At 40.7% G+C, this 23,340-nt stretch overlaps 1 protein-coding gene across 1 annotated transcript in view; it reads left to right on the top strand.

Annotated features, from left to right (window-relative positions):
• Positions 1-23,340, top strand: part of RYR3 (ryanodine receptor 3) — a 345,772-nt gene that overhangs the window by 74,576 nt on the left and 247,856 nt on the right. The window contains exons 10-12 of the mRNA XM_058540531.1: positions 891-1,047; positions 11,308-11,481; positions 15,472-15,593. Of these exons, the coding sequence (XP_058396514.1) occupies positions 891-1,047; positions 11,308-11,481; positions 15,472-15,593 (453 nt within the window). The remainder of the gene's footprint in view (positions 1-890; positions 1,048-11,307; positions 11,482-15,471; positions 15,594-23,340) is intronic.

The following is a 23,340-nucleotide window of genomic DNA, read 5'->3' as shown; positions in this document are numbered from 1 at the left end:
CAAAAGTCTAAATAAGTAGGTATATATAGTTCTAGTTATGGCCCTTTGTTTATTTCCCCGGAGGCCTAAACGAGAAGAATTTAAGCCTTTTATCAATGTTATTTGGATTCTTTGGTGCTCCAAAGAGTTAGGTAAAGAGGAGAGTCATTTTAAAAGTTGATACATATATCTCTTAAACATTTTATTGTAACTTAAAAGATAAATGAGTTACAGGTTATTCAGTTGATAATTTCTCTCCTATCACTTACCATAACTTTTGTTACCGTATGTTACTATATGGTCCTACGTCAAAAGGTTGGCATTCAACATGGGATCTCCCTTATCTCAATCATCTTATCCTGCTTTACTTTTTTTCCATAGAATTTATCAACTTCTAACATACCAAAATTTTTATTTCTTTCTTATACTTGTTTATCATCTACCTCTCCCTGGCAAGCATAGGCTGCACAAATATTTTTACTATTTCTCTTCAAGAGAGGATTCTTTGTGGTAGTAAACTGGATTGAGATGGCACATTTGGAAAGGCTTTGCTTTCCAAGAAAAGAGTTTCCCTTAAAAGGCAAGCTTTCCATTCTTTTTGTGGTTTTTTGCAGCATGACATGTCAGTGGAATGAAGGAAAAATTGGAAGCTTGGGACTTCCAGTTACATTAAGCCGTTGACCTGCCCCTGGGATCGTGTTCCTTGTTGTGTTCTTAAGAGAGGTCACAAAAGAGCGTGATGCTGAGATGTAGGCAGACATGAAATCCTGGAGCAAGCCAGGAGACTGGTGCTGTGTCCCTTATGAGATGAACCCCGGAGGGTTATAAGTCTGCTCGCATGTGTAAGAAAGCTCAGGATAAGTATTGAAAAAGACTTGTAAATGCAATTTCTTGTCTGTTCATCCGCCCAGCTGGAGTGGCAGTAACATCAGGTGGGGCCAGGCTTTCCGACTCAGGCATCTCACCACAGGCCACTACCTGGCCTTGACAGAGGATCAAGGCCTTATACTGCAAGACCGGGGCAAGTCAGACACCAAGTCCACAGCCTTCTCTTTCCGGCCATCAAAGGTAAGGTGTGATGAAGTGGACTTTGACCTTATTCTAAAAGTGAAAGCTCTGAGACCTACAGGTGGCACCATGAGTGAAAAGAAAGTAGGCTGGAACAAAATGAAATTGGAAATTAAACCTGTGATAAACACTTTCTTCTTGTATCTTTTGAATTAAGTTCATAGAGGAATGCGTACCTTGGATGAAGGTTGAAATCTTAAGAGGGAAAGACTTTAAAGGAGAGTGGAAAGCCCTACAAAACAAAGGGATCTCAGAGATGGACATTGTTGCTCAGAGACTAATGGAAAATACTGTTGTTGTTTAATACATACTAAGTTGTTTTTAGTACTTCTAAGTCATATGCTTCATTCCTGTAAAGCAATGGTAACATGGAGGCGTGAGTTTCAGTGCTACATTTGTTTAAATCAAGGAAATAATTTCTTTCAGAAAGATGCAGAGAAGGCATAATTTGGGACATGACATCATCTTGAAGTTATTTGTATTATGCAAAGTTACTAGTACCTTCCTCATCCTTTTCCCAGATCGTCTCTTCTTTCCAGATCTCTTAGCTCTCACCTGTCCATCCCCAACCGTCATTAACAGCGGATCCTGTGGTAGTTAGATTAACCCCAAATGTGTAGCTTTGCCGTTAGATGTGTATGTAGACAACCATTTTTTTAAACCTCTATTTTTACTGTTCAGCCAGGTTTTGACTCTGCATAATTCAGAACTCGATCTAGTTGGCTGGTCCGAATTGCATGCTGAGCTAACTTCTGACAGATGGTTGGATGCTCTGTCACTTTATGATTGTTCTGGAAAGATCATCCAAGCATAAGAAAGGCTCTGCAGAGGCATATGCATAGTTATCAGGGAGTCCGCACCTCCTAAGAGGACGGTTCGACATCTCCTTTGGGAGCTTCATCTCTAGTCTCATTCTTCTCTGCTCTTTTCCAGAAATAGATCTTTATTTGTGTTCTCAACATGATTTCAGTAAAGGGTTATTGATGATTCTGTTCATGTAGGCCTCGGTGTGAAGCTGACAGCTGAATTTTCAATGGGGCATCTCTGCTTCTTAATGAATCAGAGGAAGACAGTCTTTCAGCATTGCCCTTTGAAGGAGGGAGCTCAGACTCCTTTTTTTTCCTCTTTTTATGGTCCTGTAGTCTTTTTAGGCAGAGATTCTCTTTGGCATATACGTTTTTCTCCACAAAATTGCCTTATATCTGAGGGAATATCAGAATTAGGCTTTTTCCACACCTATATTTCAAATGTTAAAAAATGTGAACTTCCTGCCCGTACCTTCCTAAATTTCTCTCAAACATCACCTTCCATCTACTTCTCTCCCAATGGCATGTTGGCTCCTTGACTTCCTTCTGAGTGCATCTCCTTCATGTTAACCTCACTTTTGTTTTTTAAGATTCCCAGCACAAGAAGGATTTTAAATTCCAATCTTGACCTAAGTAGTAAAACATTTTAGACTCGAGGAAGTGGTTTAGGGCAGTGCAACTTGCTAAAAGAATCAGTGAAACAAAGCAACAGGAAAGTCCTAAGAAGAGAGACAAGCAAGATCAGAGTCTTCCCTAAGAGACAACTAGGACATGGGTGTAGGGGGTGAAAGCAGGTGTGGGTGGGTGGGGAGGAAGGTAGAAAACAAGAAATGGCTGATGACCAGGTAAATACCTTTCTAAGAATGCCAGCTTGGCTTTTTCCTTATTTGAGTGTTTACCCCGGTCTCCTCAGCCCACTCCAAATGTCCTGCCCTGAGACAGAACCGTGACACTGAGGTCTTTACCATTTCAGAATGGGACTTCTCTTATGATGACAGAGGAATCAGGTGGCCTTCCAAGCAGCTGGCAGGATCTTGTTCCAAGGGGACTCTTCCATTCCATTCCATTCTTGGCTCAGCCTTGTGGAGCATGGCTCAGCACTGTGCCGTGCTCTCTGGGGGAAGCCAGAAAAGCTCAGAGCACCGTAGAGAGTCCTTATAACATTCCTTCTGCTTGGCATCACTTCTGGCCTGTGAACACACTTTACCCTCAAAAGGCTCGTTGCTTATCTCCCCACGTCTCTCTGTTTCCATGCACATGGAAGGCAAGGAGGCAAGGAGCTGATGGCTGAAAGTTCTTGTGGTACCATGGGGGCTGCCGGCATAGCAGAAATGGATGTAAAAGTCACCCATGAGTCACATTGTCCTGTGCACTTGGCAACGTGGTTACATTTCATTGGAGTCACTTTGTTAGAGGTTTTAAATAGCTCTCAGTGCTACAGTATTCAGCCCAGCTACCTTCATTTTAATTCGAAAGGAACTGAAATTAAAATGACCTGGGCTCCATGACAGGCCAAGATAAGGCTGTGTTCCCACAGGAGATCAGGCTTCCTTGGGACATTGTGTGGTCAGGGCATTTGGCATCTTAACTGTGAAGCTGCACAAAGAGGAAAAACATGTGGGGAACACATAGTTCTGCCACACACAATCCAAAGAGCCCTTGGGAGAAGAACCCTAGAGATGCCTTGATTTCTCTGGGCCTCCAGATTCCTCCTTAGTAAATGTATTCTTGCCTTGCTTGGTGTAGGCTCTCCCCCTTAAGTGCACTCTCCAGTGTGCCTCCCCTCACTGGGGAATAGTGATGTCCCCAGCAGAGAGACTTGTGGCTCTATTTTTCAAAAGTGAGGAGGCACTCAGTCATCTTGCCAGCTCTTGCCTCTTCCGGGTGTTCTGTGACAGAGCAGATGGCAGGCAGTGATCTGAGATAACATTTCAGAATCTGGGTGGTGGCACAGGGTTTGGGGGGACTCTGTGGTAAGGCTGAGAGGTGGAGATAGTGTGCCCTTGGTGCCTTTGTGAATGGGGTTGACTGGGGGTATTCATCTGACCCTCTCTGTATGCTGGAGAACCTGGAAAACAGAAAAAGAGACTCCCAGAAGGAGCACTTTTTGGGCTCTTGTGTTATGGGAGGATGCTGGATTAGCTGGCTGTGAGTCACTTGGCAATGGTGGGCTTCCCACTCCATGTTTCCTGACAGGTTGCATTAGCCTGTGACAGCTATGACTATGGGGGGGCCACGGGACAGCTGCAGGTGCGTGTTAACATCCTCAGGAAACTGCCTTTACGAGGAAGATAGCAGGTGCCCCTGTGAATCTTGTACACAAGAGTCAGTACAGGGAATGTGACTGAGCCTTACTGGCAGGTGGGTCAGGCCAAGCACCTGCCACAGTCATTGGCCTGGACTGGCTCAAATAGAGTCAAGCAGAGGTCTTGGAGCAAGCTGTGTGAAACGTGTAGAATAATGGGCAGAACGTGATCTTTGTCAAAGTTTTTTTCCCTCTCCTTTGGCAGGATGATCCAAATCAAACTGGAGGCCTGAGCTGTATTGTTGCCTCTAAACTGCAGCATCACACCTTGTTCCTTTAATCTGGAAGTGGTTTGGCGTGAGAGAGAGCATGGCTTCCAAGTTGCCTGGATCTGGCCTTGACTCCCAGCTACTCTCCATCAGACCTTGAACACAGTTCTTAATCTAGTTGTACCTCACTTGAAGTCTGCCATAAAAGATTCGTTAAGATCTGATCCCTCCTGCCCTTCCATCATATCTATTTCCACTCACTCATGGTTCCCTTGAGCTCTGGTATGCTGAATATTTATCAGTCTTTGAACATCTTTTTCCTCACTGCTGAACCTGTACCTAGAATGCCTTTTATCCCTCCTCGCACCTCTACTAGTGAACTCCTCTCACCTTTCCAGACAAGTATCAAATGTCCCTTATGGGAGGAAGTCTCTTCCATTGTCCTCCAGTAGGCCTCTGTTCATGAATCCATTACAGCCATCACTAAGTTGGCCAGAAGCCCCTGGATGACAAGGACCACACATTACCCCCCTTTTTTGCACCCCAGCATCTAGCACAGTGTATAGCATGTAGTAAGTCTGAAAATTGCTTGCTGAAAGGATACATAAATGTAGTCATACACTAAAATACAGAGTGAAATTCATTTCATTTTAACCCCTGTCATCTTCATAGAAGAGTTCTGTCATCACTGTGTAATCATTTGGGATCATAACACTAGCCCTGTAAACATTCAAGGAGAGAGATTCATTATTTTGAACATCTAGGTCAAATTTCTATTAACTTGATTTCACATCACTTTCGCATGTTCTTGACATTGCAAGGCCATTCCCCAAGGATTATCAGATAATGTGATTTAATATTTACTCTGGCATGGCAATACTGTCTATTTACATCTCATGTCTCAGCATCAGTTTACAACACTGAATTCCTTTCAGGGAAGGGTGAATTAATAATGTTAAAGTAAGACTTATCACATGTAGCCATTTATTTTATAGCTATTTTTAATGACTAAACCATCAGTCTTGAAGGATTGAGATAGCATCTCAAATTTGGCCTATTATTGCATAAGTGCATGGAGCTATCACTGTTCTCAATTAGAGGAAATTTTTCCTCAATGTATAAAGAACACTAAATTCAATTTAATCAACATTTATCAAATATCTACTGTGTGCTAAGCACTGTGTTCTTGGCCAAATGTGACTTCCCTATCTGCGTTTTACAAACTACCCACTGTTGTTTCTACTGTGTGTGGAAAGCATCCCTGTAGACTGTACCCTCGTGTGCCCTGTAGCCTCAATGGCCCTCCGCAGCCTGAAACAAGACGGCGGCTGGCTCATGGTACATCAGTCTATGAAAGCATCAATGCTGAAGTAGTGCTGTTTGAGCCGGTCTACTTGCTTGCTCTGTCCCTTTCCTCACCAAGTTCTCAGTGGGAGAGAGAGAGGGTCTGGAGGAGGGGAGGGAAGGGGAGAGGGGAGAATGTGTACCTTAAGATTCAAACATCTAGAGACAGCACCACTTCCTGCAATTTCATTTTAAATAAAATCTACGAAGTATATGAAAAATTTAAGTTGATGATTTCCCAAGTCTTTATTGTTCCAAGTGGACCAAATAGAGAAGTAGCCAAGGAAAACCATGGACTTGGAGGTGGAAGACACCTGGGTTTGGATCTTGGCTCTGCCATTCGCTGTTCAGCATCAATGTCTCTTTTTGTAAAAAATGGGGTGAAGCAGTGTATCTTGGAGGATTGTCGTGAGGAGTAAATGAGACCAGGAAGATGAGCTGGGAGAGTGCTTCCTTATCCATGAAATGGCAGTGGTGCTGCCAACCTCAAGGTGACGGGGTGGGGATTAAATGAGAAAGATGAAGGAAAGAGCCCAGCACAGTGACTTCTGCTCAAGAGCTGTGCCTTCCGTAACAAGGCAGATGTGTCCACTCTCCCAGCATGCTGTAAATGGCAGAGGGCCTTCCTTGTCCTCCCACCCAGCAGAAGCTCTGCAGCCAGCCTTGGGGCCAGCCAGGCTCCTAGCAGTGTCCTGCACTGTGCAGTTTTTTAAAGGCCATTCTAAGACCTCATATTCTAGATCAGAAATTCAAAAAGGGACTATATTGGTGGAACAGTGAATGCAAAGGTGATTTCTCAAGGTTTCTTCAGAGGCACTTAGGAAGGAGTGGGCTAACCAGGACTTTCTTGATGGCTTACCCCAGCATCCATGAAGGAGGCCCATCTGCTTTTCCTCTGAAACATTTTTGGGTGGTTACAGTCTGCTGGAAAAGTATTTTCTTGTCCTCTGTGCACATAGATGGCTTAATTATGTCAAATAACAAATTTCATTCTATTTCATAAACATGAATTAGGACCTACTCTGTTCCAGATATCATGCTAGATACTAACGCCATAGCTTACAACTTACCTATCACTATCCTTCATTCTTTTGAATCCATCATTCACATTGCTGCTGGAATAATTATTCTAAGATGCAACTTTTGTGTTATCTCCCTGCTTAAAATTCTCAGTGGATTTCCATTACCTACACTAGCTTTTCCCAAGAAGTGTTCCAAACAATAATTCTGTGAAAATTTTTTTAAAAAGCAAAATGCTATGTTAAACAGAGTTCAACAAGTTGAGTTCCTTTTGTTATTGTTCTTTGCTTTTTACTGTAGGACTCATAAGAGTCCATATAATACCCCTTAATATTCCCTTTGACTCGTAGAAGAAGATACAGTACTTGTCCAAAGTCCTCTGTTCTGGAGACCCTTTCTAACAGAAGGTCTGTTAAGGGCCGGCCCCGTGGCTTAGCGGTTAAGTGCGCGTGCTCACCGCTACTGGCAGCCCGGGTTCGGATCCCAGGCACGCACCAACGCACCACTTCTCCGGCCATGCGGAGGCCGCGTCCCACATACAGCAACTAGAAGGATGTGCAACTATGACATACAACTATCTACTGGGGCTTTGGGGAACAAAAGGAGGAGAATGTTAGCTCAGAACCGGTCTTCCTCAGCAAAAAAAGAGGAGGATTAGCATGGATGCTAGCTCAGGGCTGATCTTCCTCACACACACACACACAAAAAAAAGGTCTGTTAACATTGTGAGGTTGAGAAACATTCATGAACCTATAAGATAAAGTTCAGAGTCCTTGTTTTTCAGATCCCTTCTGGACCTCCACACCCTCCTGCCATACTATGCCCATCTTACTAGAACACCATCACCTTCCATATTTCCTTTCTCTCCTCTCTCTCTTAGCCAAGCTCACATCAAGTGTCAATCTTGTGTAAAATCATCCCTAACTCCCCAGGCAGAGTGAGTTGTTCTCTCTTCCAAACTCCAGTTCCATCTTGACTATAAACCATATCACCTTGTTATCATTATTGGTTTCTGTATATGACTCCTAAAGTTTATACAAACCCAGAGCCATTTTTTAATAAAGTAATAGCATATCTTTGCAAATTCTCCTTTATAATAGCCTTCAAGCAACTAAAACATTCATATAATTAATACTTAAGTGTGCTAATGGTAACCATTCCAAAAATTATGTCCAAATGACAAATGAGCTTTGGAATTATGCTTGATTTTGGATTTTGTGCCATTATTTACTAGCTACAGGGCTTTGAGCAAATTGGTCAAACTCTGCAAGCCTCAGTTTTATTGTCTATAAAGTAGGAGAAATAAAAACAACAGGAGCATTGAAAGATTTAGAGAAAATGTTTTTAAAGCATCGTGTATAATACATTTCACTTTGTAGGGCCTTGGTAAGTTCACGTGATGGTGTTGTCATTGTAAAGTGCTTAGCAAAATACTTTGCTTAAAGTAGGCACTAGACAAACACAAACCGGTTTCCTTCCTCGTCCTTCTAGAAATTTTACATCAATCTGGAGAGCAACAACATAATCATCTAAACCAAATATTTACATGACAATTATGACGTGGTCATGAGCATTTCCTTAGTAAGCTTTCAGTGCAGACAGAGGATAATGAGTATTATTACCCTTCAACGCATTAGGCAAAGTGACCTGTTCCTTCTTGGAATCAGCTCATCATCTATCGTAGGGGAGGTTGATCATATAGACAAATTGATGTCCACAGACCAATAAAACAAAAACGAATTATTTGCAGCCTATTTTAAGCAGAGCGTTGTGTAGAATACAAAGACAAAGAAATCCCAGTCTTTTCCCAGGAGGGTTTTCATCCTGGCAGGAGACAGGAAGTGTGCCAGTAAAGGATTCGCATCTCAGAAGATGGTAAGAGCCCTGAGAGAGGTGAAGGAGAGTGCCATGAGATCCGAGAAGATGCAAAGGTGGATCTGGGGAAGCCTTGATGGATGAGACATAAAGATGCAGAGATGAGGTAGCAGAAAGCATAGTGTCAGTAAAAGCCCAGAAGAAGGAACACTTGATATATAAGGGGAATGTAAACATGTATGGTGTGTAAGAACTTTGGAAATGAGAATTGTATTCTTAGGAACTGAAGAGTTAATGAAAGGGACTGACTGGATTAGCTCTTTAGGAAGGTGCCACTTCCAACGGGAGAGCACATGCATCTGGGGCCATATTCAAGCGAAAATAGAGAGGGGAGCGTTAGTTCACGCTCACGTCGGAAGGAGATCACCAACCTGCTGTCGGCCAAGTCAGTCTTCTCCATTACAGACCCTCTCAATTCCTTGATGATTTATCATTGTTGTTGTCTAGGCTTGGGTCGAGTTGGCTTTAGTGTCAGTTTGTCTCTGTTTTAGTTTTTGCTGTTGTTGCTCTTGTTCTTGTTTTAAGTTAGAAGCAGCCGCTGCAGTGACAGCCATAGAACTTTGGGAGTTGATGCCGCTTTGTAAAAGCAAAGACACAGAGGGACAATCCCTTCTCTAAACAGTAATGACCCATTTATTTCAGAGATTCCAGGAAAGCAGATCCTGGTATTTGTTTTCTTTTGTCAAAGTCGTATTTAAATAAATGAGAAGTGAGAAAATAAATGAAGTGCCCATAGTCATTGATAATTTGGGAACGTGCTCTATTTTAACTGTGAGCTCTTGGTGATCAGCATAATTATTCATATTTAACAGTTGTAGTATATATTATTTTTATTTCACTGCATTACCTATGGTGAGAGAACAGGCTGGAGATGAAGGCTTTAGCATATTTTAAGTCCTGTTACTAGCCTGACTGTCTGCAGAACTATGTGTCTTTCTGAAATGAAAATCAAATATCCATTGTTTTTTAGGATATCTGTGTTCTTGACCACATGCCTATGAAGAAATCCTAATATGTCAAATTCTATTTTCCCATTGGCTTTTGTTACAAAATCAGGGATATGTTCCTTTGGAAATGTTCATTTTGAGAAATAAGTCATATTTAACAATCCAACCTACGTTTCAACACACACATTGAAAATAAGAATTTTCTTGTAAAGAATTAACATGGCTCCAAATGATCCTGTAAATGTGTGCAAAATAAGTAATGTTGCTTTTATGAAGGTTTGAAAAATAAGAGCTGAAATAAATATATTTGAAAGGAAAAATTACTCATATATATATATGTTTATTCCTTCAATATATGTTTATTAAGTAATTTACAGGTGCTGGATTCTCTGTATTAGGAATCCAAAATTAACTGAAATCTGGCCTATGCCCTTGATTTTTTATAGCCTGGCAAAGAGAAAGTGTCATATAAACAAGCACATTTACATTATGATGTGCTGAGTGCTCAATAGAGGAATGAGACTGTGCCGGGAACATACAGCAAGAGAGACTAACTCTGCCTTTACAGAGAAGGTGACATCTGAGCAGGGTATTGAAGGGTGAATAGGAGTTTAGAGTAGTAGGGAAGAGCACAGTCTCTGGAACTGGACTTCCTGGTTGAAATCTTGGCTCTTTCCCTACTTCTTAAGTGATCTTGGGCAAGTTACTTATTTCTCTGTACCTTCATCTTCTCCTCTGTAATATTTGTAGCTGTGTCAGAGGCTATTATGAAGAGTTACTATATGTAAAGAACTTAGAACACTGACTTGCACACGGTAAGGGCTGCATAGATGTGCTGCTGTTGTTCCAGTGTTAAGAACAAGAGTAAAGTTGTTGCAAGCAGAGAGAACAACATGCTACATTTTTTATTCTGTAAAAAATTCAAAATGCTGTCTAGCTAATGGCTTTTATGAATGAGCACTTGAACGCAAGATATAGAGAAGAAATGGAAATAGAGGAGAACCATTCAGAGGCTCTGATTGATGAGGAGGGGACAGAGTTACCATGTACCACCAGTCTACTTCCTGACTCACTCTGTGACAGGCACCTCAGGTTGTCACCGATACACAGTAACTCCTTTTTCCATACTGCAGAATCAGTTCAGTGAAAATAGTGGCAATTGAAGAATGAAGCCTATTGAGTGCGTCACACACTGAGGAGCCCATAGGAAATAATATGCCAGTTACTGCATTAGACGTAAGGCACAGCAGCCCCTACTTACTTAAAGAATCTGCTTTCTCTGCTGATTTCTACAAAAGATATTTATATGATGTTAACAGACATATTTAAAGCCCCTAAGTTGGGACGTTTATATAAGATAACCATTAAAATTAAGGAAGATACAACTTGCTGAAACTCACTTAATTGGCCACTAAATGGTTAATTATTAAGGTATGTAAGTCAGGATGAGGAAAGTAGAAAATATAATGGAGAAGTACATAAAATCAGACCCGAAGAGCGACCCTACCAGCTGCCTCTTTTCCCATGGATTTAAATAATCACTGAAGTAGCTGAGACTTGAAATCCATTGATTTTACAATTAACAACAGATAAGGGAAGCAAGTCTTTCTGAAATCCTGGCTTCGGCAGGCATATCATGATTACTGTGGTAGCTGGTTCCCTGGCTTACAAATTCTGCACAGGTGATTTGTTTTATATATTGCATTTCTATTTAATCAGACATGCCTACGTTTGTTTCATTTTCTGTGAAATAGGAAATCAAGGAGAAATTGGATTCCAGTCACAAGCGAGATATAGAAGGCATGGGAGTTCCAGAAATCAAGTATGGAGATTCTGTCTGCTTTGTCCAGCATATAGCCAGTGGTCTGTGGGTGACCTACAAAGCACAAGATGCCAAGACACCCCGCCTTGGACCTCTGAAAAGGAAGGTGAGGGGTCAGAAAGACTGTCCAGAATTGTTTTACACTGAGTTGGAAGCAGAGGCAAGAGAAATGATTGTGAACATCAGGTGGACATGATGTGTGTTTACTTCTGACAATTCTTTCTATCTTGAAGAGTTGTTCTATGACAGATTGTACAGCTTCCTTTGGTTACTTTGACCTCATATTCAGTGCAAAAAAAAAAAAGTTAAAGACATGGCAAATCTGTGAAGAGGGGATTGAATTTGTTCAATGCACTCGAAAACCTGAACTAAATGACTTTTGGTGGTATGCTGTTTTGGGATTATCCACGTCATTGCTCCCTTCATTTAAGGGGATAATTGAGTTACTATGCAATTTTCATAATATAGAAACTAAATAGGATCTCTACAAAAAAAAATGCAAATTGCATGATAACAAGCCCACAGGAACCAACATGTGGAAAGATGAGGTATTGTGGAATGATGCTGTACCCACAGAGAATGTACCCAGATTTGAGTGGTCTGTCACAGCCTGCTGCAGTGGGAAACTGGCTTGGATACACGCAGCATCTTTTTACCAGAAAATCAATTGCTCTAAGAGCGTTTCTTTTGATAGGAGCCAGAAAATAGATGCCAAGGGCGTGATGTTTTTTTCTTGGAAAATCCTTACAAAACACAGGTTTGGGTAGTCAAGGAGTCGCAGAATAAAGTTCTAGGAGGCATTGTATACTGTAGTCCAAGTACATCAGCCTAATGTGGAGGTGATGAAAAGTTTCCCAGAATGCTGGTTATTGCAAGAAAGGAGGTTGGGAGAAAACCATAAGCTAATAGCTTACTTTTGTGTAAAGTGAAACATACCAGGAAAATATTCAGAAAAGGGAAAATAAAATTGTGAAGAGGAGATAGAAAACAGAATAAATAAGAGGCCGCACAGACTAGCTCAGATGAGCCCAACCCTTCCTCTGTGAACAATTATAAAGGCTAAATAAAATACAAAAAAACAAACAAACCATTTGAAGGTTTCAACAACAACCAAGGCACCCAGGACAATTGCTGATAGACTGTAAATGCACTAAGGTGAGCCACCCCTTTGTCAGCACTTTCCCTTCTGCGTATTTGCGGAGTTGCAGCACCAAGGAATGGGGTCGTGTGTTAGCTTCATTGGACTAGAGAGACAGATTGAGATAAGGTCGGTCAAGGTTTCTGGGACTTGACGGGCCAAGATTCTAGAGTGGAAGGAACTGGAGAAATGTAAGCCTGAAATTCTATATGTAATTTCCTGTAGGATCTTAAGCTGACCATGGATGGGGTGTGAAGCCAAGCTAGGAAACAGAAAACTGCAGCTATGATGGAGAAGAGCAAAGCAGAGATGTTGACACTATGACTGTACTAGGGAGACAGAGGTTGGGGTTCAGGGTCCCTCAAGTTGGAATGGCCCTTGAAAATACAGTAGGTTTCAGTTAAATCCCAAAAGGGCTCTACTCCAGGAGTAAGGGCTACCCGGTGGAAATAAGGACAAATTGAAAATAGATGTCAAAAACCCGTTATCTACCGTACCAGCCTATCAGAAGAAAATTAAATCCTCTGTAGAGTATGATAATATCATCTAGAGTCTCTACAGTTTTTCATACCTACTAAGGTAATGATGACATTTAAAGAGAGTGGAATTTGTGGATCTCGGCTGTGACTCTGGTTGGGAGGGGACACACTCAAAGGCCCTGTCAACTAGGAGAGATCCCAGTTTGTGTTGTTGATTTATTGTGCCTGTCCCTGCCTTTCTCTCCCAGGACAATAGTCCATAGATCCACATAACTGCTGGAATGTACATGTGAATTTGGGAGGTACTTCCCAAAATGCTCTCTAAATGTATGTCATAGTGCTCAACCCTTGACAGGGCTGCCCTGCTCCATTTAGTGAAGAGCAGGTTAAGTTCCCTTCTAAAAATACAAAGGATGTCCAAATCTGTGTTGAGCGTTTTATGAAACAAACAAAACAGGAACTTAGAAAAACCAATGGAGAATGGTCACAGTGAAAAACCTGATGAATGGTAACTCGCCTTAAAGTAAGTACCCTCTTCTCCATTCTTGTCTCAGGCTTCTGCTCTCTGCTTTGGGTTGTGGACGTATTCCTCCAAGAGAAAAAGGACTTCAGGAACTGGGCTGCAGTGATCAATGGGGCACATAATAACAACGTTCTAGCAACTGCATTTCCCCCGTTTCTCATGACTTTCTTGTTTGGCTGACCAGTTTGAATGTGTTATTTGAACAAGCAAAACCTAAGAATTTTTGGTCTTTAGGGGCCAGAAAGCTGGGACTGAAGCCAAAGTAAATCCAGTGGCAATGTATTACCAAATCTAAATGCAACCTTGTTAACCAGTTGCTGGGAAGTTCTGACAAAGTAATGTTTTGAAACAGTTGGTGAATCCAATAGTAAGGGCATCCTTTACGAATGCTTAAACTACAGTGTGTAGATGGATGTGAAGTCTTTTTTGAAAAATGAACATAGGGGCCGGCCCGGTGGCACAAGCGGTTAAGTGCGCACACTCTGCTGTGGCGGCCTGGGGTTCGCTGGTTCAGATCCCAGGCGTGCACCAACGCACTGCTTAGCCATGCTGTGGCGGCATCCCATATAAAGTGGAGGAAGATGGGCATGGATGTAAGCTCAGGGCCAGTCTTCCTCAGCAAAAAAAAGAGGAGGAATGGCAGATGTTAGCACAGGGCTGATCTCCTCACAAAAAAAAAAAAAAAATGAACATAAATTTTTGCAAGCCAATATTTTACTTCCTGTGCAAATTCATTATATCAGGACATACCTTCAGCAGAATAAGAAATAAGGATGATATTTTCAAAGGGAAAGGAAAATAAGTTGTTTGTGCTAAAAATGAGACCAAAAATCGTTATTTTAAAGATATTTTGTGGAGCCACATGTTTTATTTAATTGACATATAGACTGACCGATCCCCCTCCCACCAGGACTGAAAAATGGTCTCCCTTCACATCAAGAGGAACCCATGCCAGGAACTTGAATCAGGATTTGACCCTGACCTCAACCAGAATCAAACCATCCCAGTTAACCTCTGTGCATACTTGACCATTTTAAGGAAAAAAGCACTGACTACACCAAAAACTGCTGGCCCCACCCCAAAATTGTATGATGATGTCATTATTTATGTTGTTATTGGTGATCAATAAGTATGCTTAGTGTCCGGATAACTGATTTGAGATCAATAATATACTGCCACTTATAACAGCTATCCATTGAGCACCTCTTATATTCTAGGAACCATGCTAAATGATTAACGTGTAAATCATCTAATCCTCCAAACAACCCTCCAAGATAAACCCATTCAGATGGTGAGGTCAAAGCAAAGAGAGGTTAAGTACCCTGCCTGAGGTCACGCAGCTGGGATGTGGCATAGCAGGACTAGAACTGAAGTCAGCTGATACCAGAGCCTATGCTTTCAAACCCCCTCTCTCACCTCCCTGAGAAGCAAACCCCCACCCATCTTGAATTGCTTCCCCAGTTCTATAGTTAACTATCCCCGCGTGGCTGTCCTTCCTTAGAGAAATCCAAGCTGATTTTTGAGAGGGTTTTGCTTTAACTTGTCTTTCTTCTTCCTCAATTTATCTCTGGAGGAAAAAGCTCTGAACAAAGTGACTTTTCTCATCTCCAAGGATAAGGTTTTGTGTTCATTTTAAGAGAAAAAATCTATTATAAAATATGTTTTCATCCTTCCAAATTGGCCATCTAGGCCCAAGGAATTTATTGTAATTCATACCACAGTGGCGCATAAAATTTCATTTTCATCAAAGCACCATGTCTCAAGAATGATTCACACGTCAGGAGTAGGGCGTATGGGCAAAATAACTTTGCTAATATCCCATTTTCAAAACGGACCCAGGGGAACTTGGTTGGGGAGAAGGAGTGCAGGGATGTAGGAAATACTACAAGAAATATTGACTATCCAGCTGTGGAGTGATGTGTAACCTGGGCCTGGTGTCCCTTGCTCTGTGGGTAGGTCATACTCCATCAGGAAGGTCACATGGATGATGGATTAACACTGCAGAGATGCCAGCAGGAGGAGTCCCAGGCTGCTCGGATCATCCGGAACACGACAGCCTTGTTCAGCCAGTTTGTAAGGTACCTGAGCTCCTTCCCTTTATTTACCTGTCAGTTTCTACTTGTCAGTTTCTACGCTGTGACCATGCAATTCCACCTACCCGCCCCCTTTTAATACTGTGACTTTTCAGGAAACAAACACCAGCAAAGTGTTTTACCAGAGAGAGCTTGGAACTAGAACTAATTTCCCACATAGGTGACTTCCTACCAGCTTCTCTCTTTGCCTAACAAATGCCCAAGCCCTGTTGGTTATTCAGGTTGGTATCGTGAATACCCAAGGTCTTCTCATGAAAATTAAGTGAAGAGAGTTGGAGTACTTTAAGTCCCTTTTATATTAGTGTGTGAAGAGGGGAGGAGAGAGGAGAAATGCATCCATGCCCTCTGTGCTATTTAAAAAGTCTTTCTACATCAATCAGAATTGTTGCTAAGGTTGGGATCCAAGTAGATTTGCATTGGAAGCCTTGGGCTACCCAGCTATGGCTGGGACTTAAATGGGAAAAGTAAATGAACGGCCTGCTTGGATCATAATCCCTCCAACCTCAACAATGCTGCCAGAAAAAGAACTCTGTGGATTGTGTTCACCAATTACCAAGAGGAATGGATTCTGTTGTAAACAGTGCAGTGTCCCGAGCTATCCTTCTCTCGTAGGAAAATCTCTCTAAAGCCAAGAGAGTTTAAATTGCATGTGTGAATTTGCATGAAATGAGAAAAAATTTTTATACCTTTACTTTTCTTCCTGTTGAAACATTGTGATCCAAGGGGTGTGTGTTAGCTAGGATATAGGCGAAGCTGCGTCTGCAGTTCAGGATAAACTTTTCTTTGTCTTTAAATTAATAGTACAGGATAGGTGACTGGTTTAGGGAAAATATACAGTCTTGCTACTGGGGCTCAAGTTCCTTCTATCTTGCTGCTCTGAGATCGCCTACAGTGTGTCCCTTGACCTGCACAGCAGCATCACGTGGGAACTTGTTAAAAATACGAATTCTCAGGTTTCACTCCACACCTACTGAATCAGACACCTGGGAGTGGTCCCCCAGGAAATCGTGTTTTCATAAGCCCTCCAGTTGCTGCTGATGCACGCGAAAGTTTACAAACCACTGCCCTGGAATAGAGGTCTTAACCTTGGCCGCATGTTAGATTCATCTGGGGGAGCTTTTAACACTCTGATGCCCAGGGGCCATCTCAAACCAATTGCGTCAGAATTTCTGGTATCCAAACAGCAGCTTTTTATTAAAGCTCCCCAGGTGACGCTCATATTCAGCCACAGGTGAGACCAACGGTTCTGGTATGATTTCTTCACCCACCTGGTCACAAATAGCTTACCAGCACCGTGTGTGAGGTCTGTCCTATAAAAAGGGGAAGAAAGAAGTGGAGGCAAGCAAGTTTTTATGTAAAAGACATGACCCAGAAGTAGATCACTTCATGTTGCAGTCTTTTGACCAATACTTAGTCAAATGGCCAAATGTAGCTGCAGGGAGGCTGAGAAATATAATTTCTGGTTGGTTGGCTATGTACCCAGTACAGCTTAGGGGTCCTGTTACTAAACCAGAGAAAGGAAAGTAGACAGTAGAGGTATTCTTGTCACAGGATGGAACTAGACCTGCAAGTCAACAATCCCTTGTCACTTTTGGCTCTGCCACTGGTCTCCTGTGATCCCTGAGCAAAATATTTACTCCTTTCTATGCAACATTACATCCAGACTGCTCCCTTTCTTCAAAGAAAGGATATAGGAATGAATGGCTTGGTATAGGTAGAAAAAGATAGCTACGTGCAAACATGAGTTTTTCATGTAGTCTCAACTGTCAACAGAACCATCACCCTAGTGGTGGGTGGTTTTATTTATCTTGCCCCCAGTTCTCTCAGCCTCTGCTGTAAAATCTTTCTTGAAAGTCAGCGGTCCCTACTTTATACATATACAAAAATTAATTCAAAATGGATCAAAGACCTAAAACTATAAAACATGGAGAAGAAGACATTGGCTTAAATTTTCATGACCTTGGATTAGGCAATGATTTCTTCAATATGATGCCAGAAACAAAAGCAACAAAAGAAAAAGTAAATAAATTGGACTTTATCAAAATTAAAAACTTTTTTTCTGCAAAGGGCACCATCAAGAAAGTGAAAAAACAACATACGTAATGGGAGAGAACATCTTCAAATCACATATCTGATAAGAGATTTGTATCTAGAATAAAGAACTCTCACAACTCAACATTAAAAAGACAAATGGACCAATTTAAAAATGGGCAAAGGATGTGAACAGACATTTCTCCAAAGAAGACACACAAGTGTCCAATAAGCCTACGAAAAGATGTTCAACATCATTAGCCATCAGGAAAATGCAAATCAAAACCACAGTAAGATACTTTATTCCCACTACGATGGCTGTAGTCAAAAAGACTGTTAATAAGAAGTGTGGGACAGGCTGTGAGAAATTGGAACCTTCATACACTGCTGGTGGAAATGTAAAATGTTGCAGCCACTTTGAAATGTAGTCCAGAAATTCCTCTAAAGATTAGATACAGAGTTACTGTATGACCGAGCAGTTTCACGCCTACATATACGCCCGAGAGATATGAAACATATGTCTACCCAAAAACTTGTACATAAATGTCCGGAGCAGCATTATTCATAATAGCCAATAGTGGAAACAATCCAAACTTCCATCTGCTGATGAGTGGATAAACAAAATGTGCTATATCCATAAAATGGAATATTATTTGTCCATGAAAAGTAATGAAGTACTGATAAACACTGCAACGTGGATGAACCTTGAAAACATTATGCTAAGTGAAAGAAGCTAGTCACAAAAGACCGCATATTGTGTGATTCCATTTATACGAAATGTCGAAAATAGGCAAATCTATAGACAGAAAGTAGATTTGTGGTTGTGTAGGGCTAGCGTGGTTGTAGGGGTAAAGGGGAGAGACTGCTAGTGGGCAGGGGATTTGGGGGGAGCTGATGAGAAAGTTCCAAAATAATTGAAGTGATGGTTACACAGCTCTGTAAATGTACTAAAAACCATTAAATAATTGAATTATACCCTTTAAATAGATGATTGTATGATATGTGAATTAACACATATGTGAATTAAACACATACGTTTCAGTGAGAGTTACATGCCTGACAATAGGAAAATTATTTTTAAACAGCTTTATTGGGTTATAATTTACATATCACAAAATTCGTCCTTTTAAGTGTACAACTCAGTGAATTTTAATTTACAGAGCTGTACACCCATCACCACAATTCAGTATTAGAACATTTCCATCACCCTAAAAAGATTTCTTAATGCCCATTGCCATTTATATTATTTGCCACCCCCAGCCTTAAACGACCAATCATCTACTTTTTGTCTCAATTTAATACATTGATAAATTAAATCATATAATATGTGGTCTTTTGAATCTGAGATTTTCACTTACTGTTAAATTTTTGAGGTTCATCCCTGTTGTAGCACATAACGGTGTTCTGTTCCTTTCTATTGCTGAAGAGTATTCCTGTGATTGTATATATATGATTGTGTGTGTGTATGTGTATATATAGAGAGAGAGATCTTGATGTATAGGTATCTCTATAGAGAGACAGATATAGATATACACACCTCACATTCTGTTTATTCATCAGTTGAGGAACAGTTGGCTTGTTTCTATTTTTGTTTATTATCAGTAATACTTCTTTGAATATTAATATTAAAGTCTTTAGATATATGTTTTCATTCTCTTGGATAGAAATGCTAGGAGTGGAATTGCTGAGTCATATGCGAATTTATGTTTAACTTTTTTATATTTTTTATGGTAAAATATACATAACAAAATTTACTATTTTAACCATTTTTATGTTTACAATTTGGTAACATTAAAGACGTTCAAACTGTCGTGCAACTATCATCACTATCCATTTCCAGAACTTTTATGTCATCTCAAACTGAAATTCCACACTCCTTAAGCAATAACTCCCCCTTCTCCCCTCTCCAGCCCCTGGTAACCACTATTCTACTTTTTATTTCTATGAATTTAACTATTCGAGATACCTCATAAAAGTGGAATCATACAATATTTGTATTTTTGTGTCTGGCTTATTTCACTTAGCAAATATCTTCAAGGTCCATTCATATTGTAGCATGTGTCAGAGATTCATTCCCTTTTTAAAAGGTTGAATAATATTACATTGTATGTAAATACCACATTTTGTTTACCTATTCATCCATCAGTGGACATTTGGGTATGTATAATTTTTTAAGAAACTGAAAACCTGTTTTCCAAAGTGGATACACCATTTTACATTCCACTCAGAAATGCGTGAAGTTTCAGTTTCTCCACATCCTAGCCTACAGTTGTTATTGTCTGACTTTTGATTGTAGCCATTCTAGTGGATAGGACGGGGTATGTCATTGTGGTTTTAATTTACATTTCCAGAATGACTAATGATTTTGAACATCTATTCATGTACTTACTAGCATTCATATATCTTCTTCCGTAAAATGTAATCAAGTCTTTTGCCTTTTTTCTGGTTGGCTTGTTTGTCTTCAAAGTGAGGTTTGAGAGTTCCTTATTATCTTTTGGTTACAAAGTTGGTTTTTTAATAGATTTATGACTTGCAAATATTTTCTCGTAGTTTGTGGTTTTTCTTATTTTCTTAATGATGTCTTTTGAAGCACAAAACCTTATATTATAATTGGCATATCTTCCTGATAAATTGACTCTTTTATAGTTATAAAATGTCTCTCTTTTTTCTTTATGGACATTTTGACTTAAAGTCTATTTTGCACAGCCACTCCAGATGTCTTACATGCAGATTATGGTTACTGTTTGTGTGGTATCTCTTTTTTTTTTTTTTTTTTTTTTTTCCTTTTTTGTAAGGAAGATCGACCCTGAGCTAACATCTGGCAATCCTCCTCTTTTTGCTGAGGAAGACCAGCCCTGGGCTAACATCCATGCCCATCTTCCTCTACTTTATATGGGACGCCGCCACAGCATGGCTTACCAAGCAGTGCGTTGGTGTGCATCTGAGATCCAAACCGGCGAACCCCGGGCCGCCACAGCGGAGCGTGCGCACTTAACCACTTGCGCCACCGGGCCAGCTCTCATGCTATCTCTTCTTCAGTCCTTTTACTTGCAATTTATTTGTGTCTTTGAATCTACAAAGTGTGTCTTGTAGATAGCATACGTTGGATCTTTTTTTCAAATGTAGTCTGAAAATCTCTTCCTTTTATTGGCATGTTTAATCCGTTTATAGTAATGTAATTATTCAAATGGTTGGATTTATGGCCGCCATTGTGCTATCTGACTTTTATATGTCTCATGTCCCTTTTGTTTCTCTGCACTGCCTCTTTTGTGTTAGATATGTAGATATATTGGTAGAAAATAGATATTTTCTAGTGTAACAGTTTAATTCCATTGTTGAGGTTTTTTTTTTTTTTACTATGCTTTTAAGTTATATTCTTAGTGGTTGGTCTAGGGAGCTCAGTATATATTTAACTTGAAACAATCTACCTCAAATTAATACTAACAAGTAAAATAAAGCAATTTTGCTCCAATATTGTTTAATTCTCTTCCTCCTCCTTTGTGATAATATTGCCATGTATATTACATCTTCTTGTGTTATAAGCCCATCAGTACAGTTATAATTATTGTCTTATGCATTTGTTTTTTAAAATCAGTTATAAGAACAAGAGAGAAATATATACACTGTCTTTTATATTTACCTACATAATTTTATTGCCTTTACCAGTACTCCTTATTTCCTCATGTGGATTCTAGTTACTGTTTGGTGTCATTTTCTTTCAGCCTGAAGGACTTCCTTTAGTATTTCTCATAAGGCAAGCCTACAATCTTTTGCTGATGGGCCTGTGGTATGGGTTTAATAACATGTTCAAAGTTCAGGCAGTTTTAAGCCTGTCCTGGATTTTACTTTCTGCTTGCACAAAGCCTAACATTCAGCCAGAGGTGAATAGATAACTAGGGCCCTCCCTGGTCCTTCCTGAGCATGTGTGTGGCCTTGCACATGGTCTACTCCCTGCCCCTCCACCCCTCCACCCCTTAACATTTCTTTGCCATGAAGCTGGGGGAGAGGATGGAAATAACTTCAGGCTTAAACACCCTAGATTCTCACTGTTCTTACCAAGCCTCATTATTTTTGTTAAATACACGCTCCTCAATTTGTCATATGCCTTTGGTCAATTTCCAGAGACCTAAAACAATTGTTTTGGATGATTTCTTCCCATTTTATCATTATTTTGTGGGAGAAAGGATTTACTGAACTCCTCACTCAGCTATTCTGGAAGTCCAACTCTCAATGGAGGAAATTCTTGATTCTTCCAGCCACAGGATATTTTAGAAGAAAGGAGGACTAATGAAAAATTACCCAATGCGGTGGGGTGGGGGCTACAAAAGCCACGGTACTTGAATTTTGCAAGAGCTGGGAAGTGAAGGATAAAAAAATAATGGGGAAATAGAGTCTCCTCTCTCATCTCTTTTGAGAAACCAACAATGCATGCTGTGTACAAATGGAAACAGGAAGGAGGGGGTGGCCTTCTGGGAGAGCAAATTAAAGTTAAAGGGATAGGGAAGGAACAAGAAAGAACAATGAAAAGGAAAAGCTTAAAGTTTCCTTATGCTGTCTCATCATCCTCTCTACAGTAACTGGGAACTGTCCAATAGGACAAATGAATAATGAGAGAGATGATGGAGTCTCAGAAATCCTGCTCAAAAGAAGATACTGTCCAGCTGGCCTCTGAGTTCAACCTTAGGAGGGAAACAATATATAAATAATTGTGTTATGGTAATGGCATGGTAAATAGAATCTCCTGAGATCTTTCTTGAATTTAACAAGAGGAATCCTTGGCAAAGATCTGAGAATGTAGTGTGGCAATGGCTGTAGGGAGTGGAAGACTGGGATGAGAGAGGTGCCAGTTGTAGTTAGTTCTGAATTGAGATATCATCTTGTCCCTGTCCATCTGGATCCCTCTAGGTCTTCTCCCAAGCTTCTAGAGTAGAGTGTGAGCACTGTGAAGCCATTCAGAGGTCATGTCCATTTTCACCACTGTCCCCAGTGCCAGGCGTGTGGTATGTGTTCTATTTTGAAGGAAGGAGAGATCTGCCTCAGTCCAGTGGAAGACTGTTATATAGATGTCTCTTCAAGGGGCAAGATGAAGTGATCCAGCAATGAGAACCCCCATGACAAAAAGTTAGACCCAGAAGAACCCTGGAAATCATATAAGTGTACCTTTCCTGTTTCCAGGTGCAAAATTGAAGTACTAGAGGTTCAGCAGCACTCCAGATATCATATGGTTAATGGCAGTGATTATCACCTGGGTTTTTACCCCCCGCCCCGTAGTGCATATCCTGCCTTTTCAAGCTACAAAATTCCAACAAACCTCTTCTTTCATCTTTTCTTATCACATGAAGAAACACTCTTTATTTAATTGGCATCAGTGTCTGTAGTAAGTCGAAAATATTTTACAAAAGAGAGAGAGAGACAGACTCTGCAACTGGATCAAAAATTTTGAGGAAAATGTGTTCATCCCTTTGCTGAATCTGGAACTGGGAAGTCATTCCTGATTGGGTTTTGTTTTCTCACACCGTCACCTCATGTCTTCATGGCATTCCCTTCTCCACTATCTTTGTGTCCAATAAAATCCCAGATCGTCATTAATGAACACTTCCTGAGCACGTACCATGGGCCAGGTGCTGTCAAGGGGTGAGCACACACTGATGGGGAGTGCATCTCCCCTGCAATAAGCCTGCAGTCCACTGGTGTTCTGCGC

This window comes from Diceros bicornis, chromosome 5, assembly GCF_020826845.1.
Source record: "Diceros bicornis minor isolate mBicDic1 chromosome 5, mDicBic1.mat.cur, whole genome shotgun sequence".
Taxonomy (NCBI): domain Eukaryota; kingdom Metazoa; phylum Chordata; class Mammalia; order Perissodactyla; family Rhinocerotidae; genus Diceros; species Diceros bicornis.
This window is presented reverse-complemented; position numbering and strand designations above follow the sequence as displayed.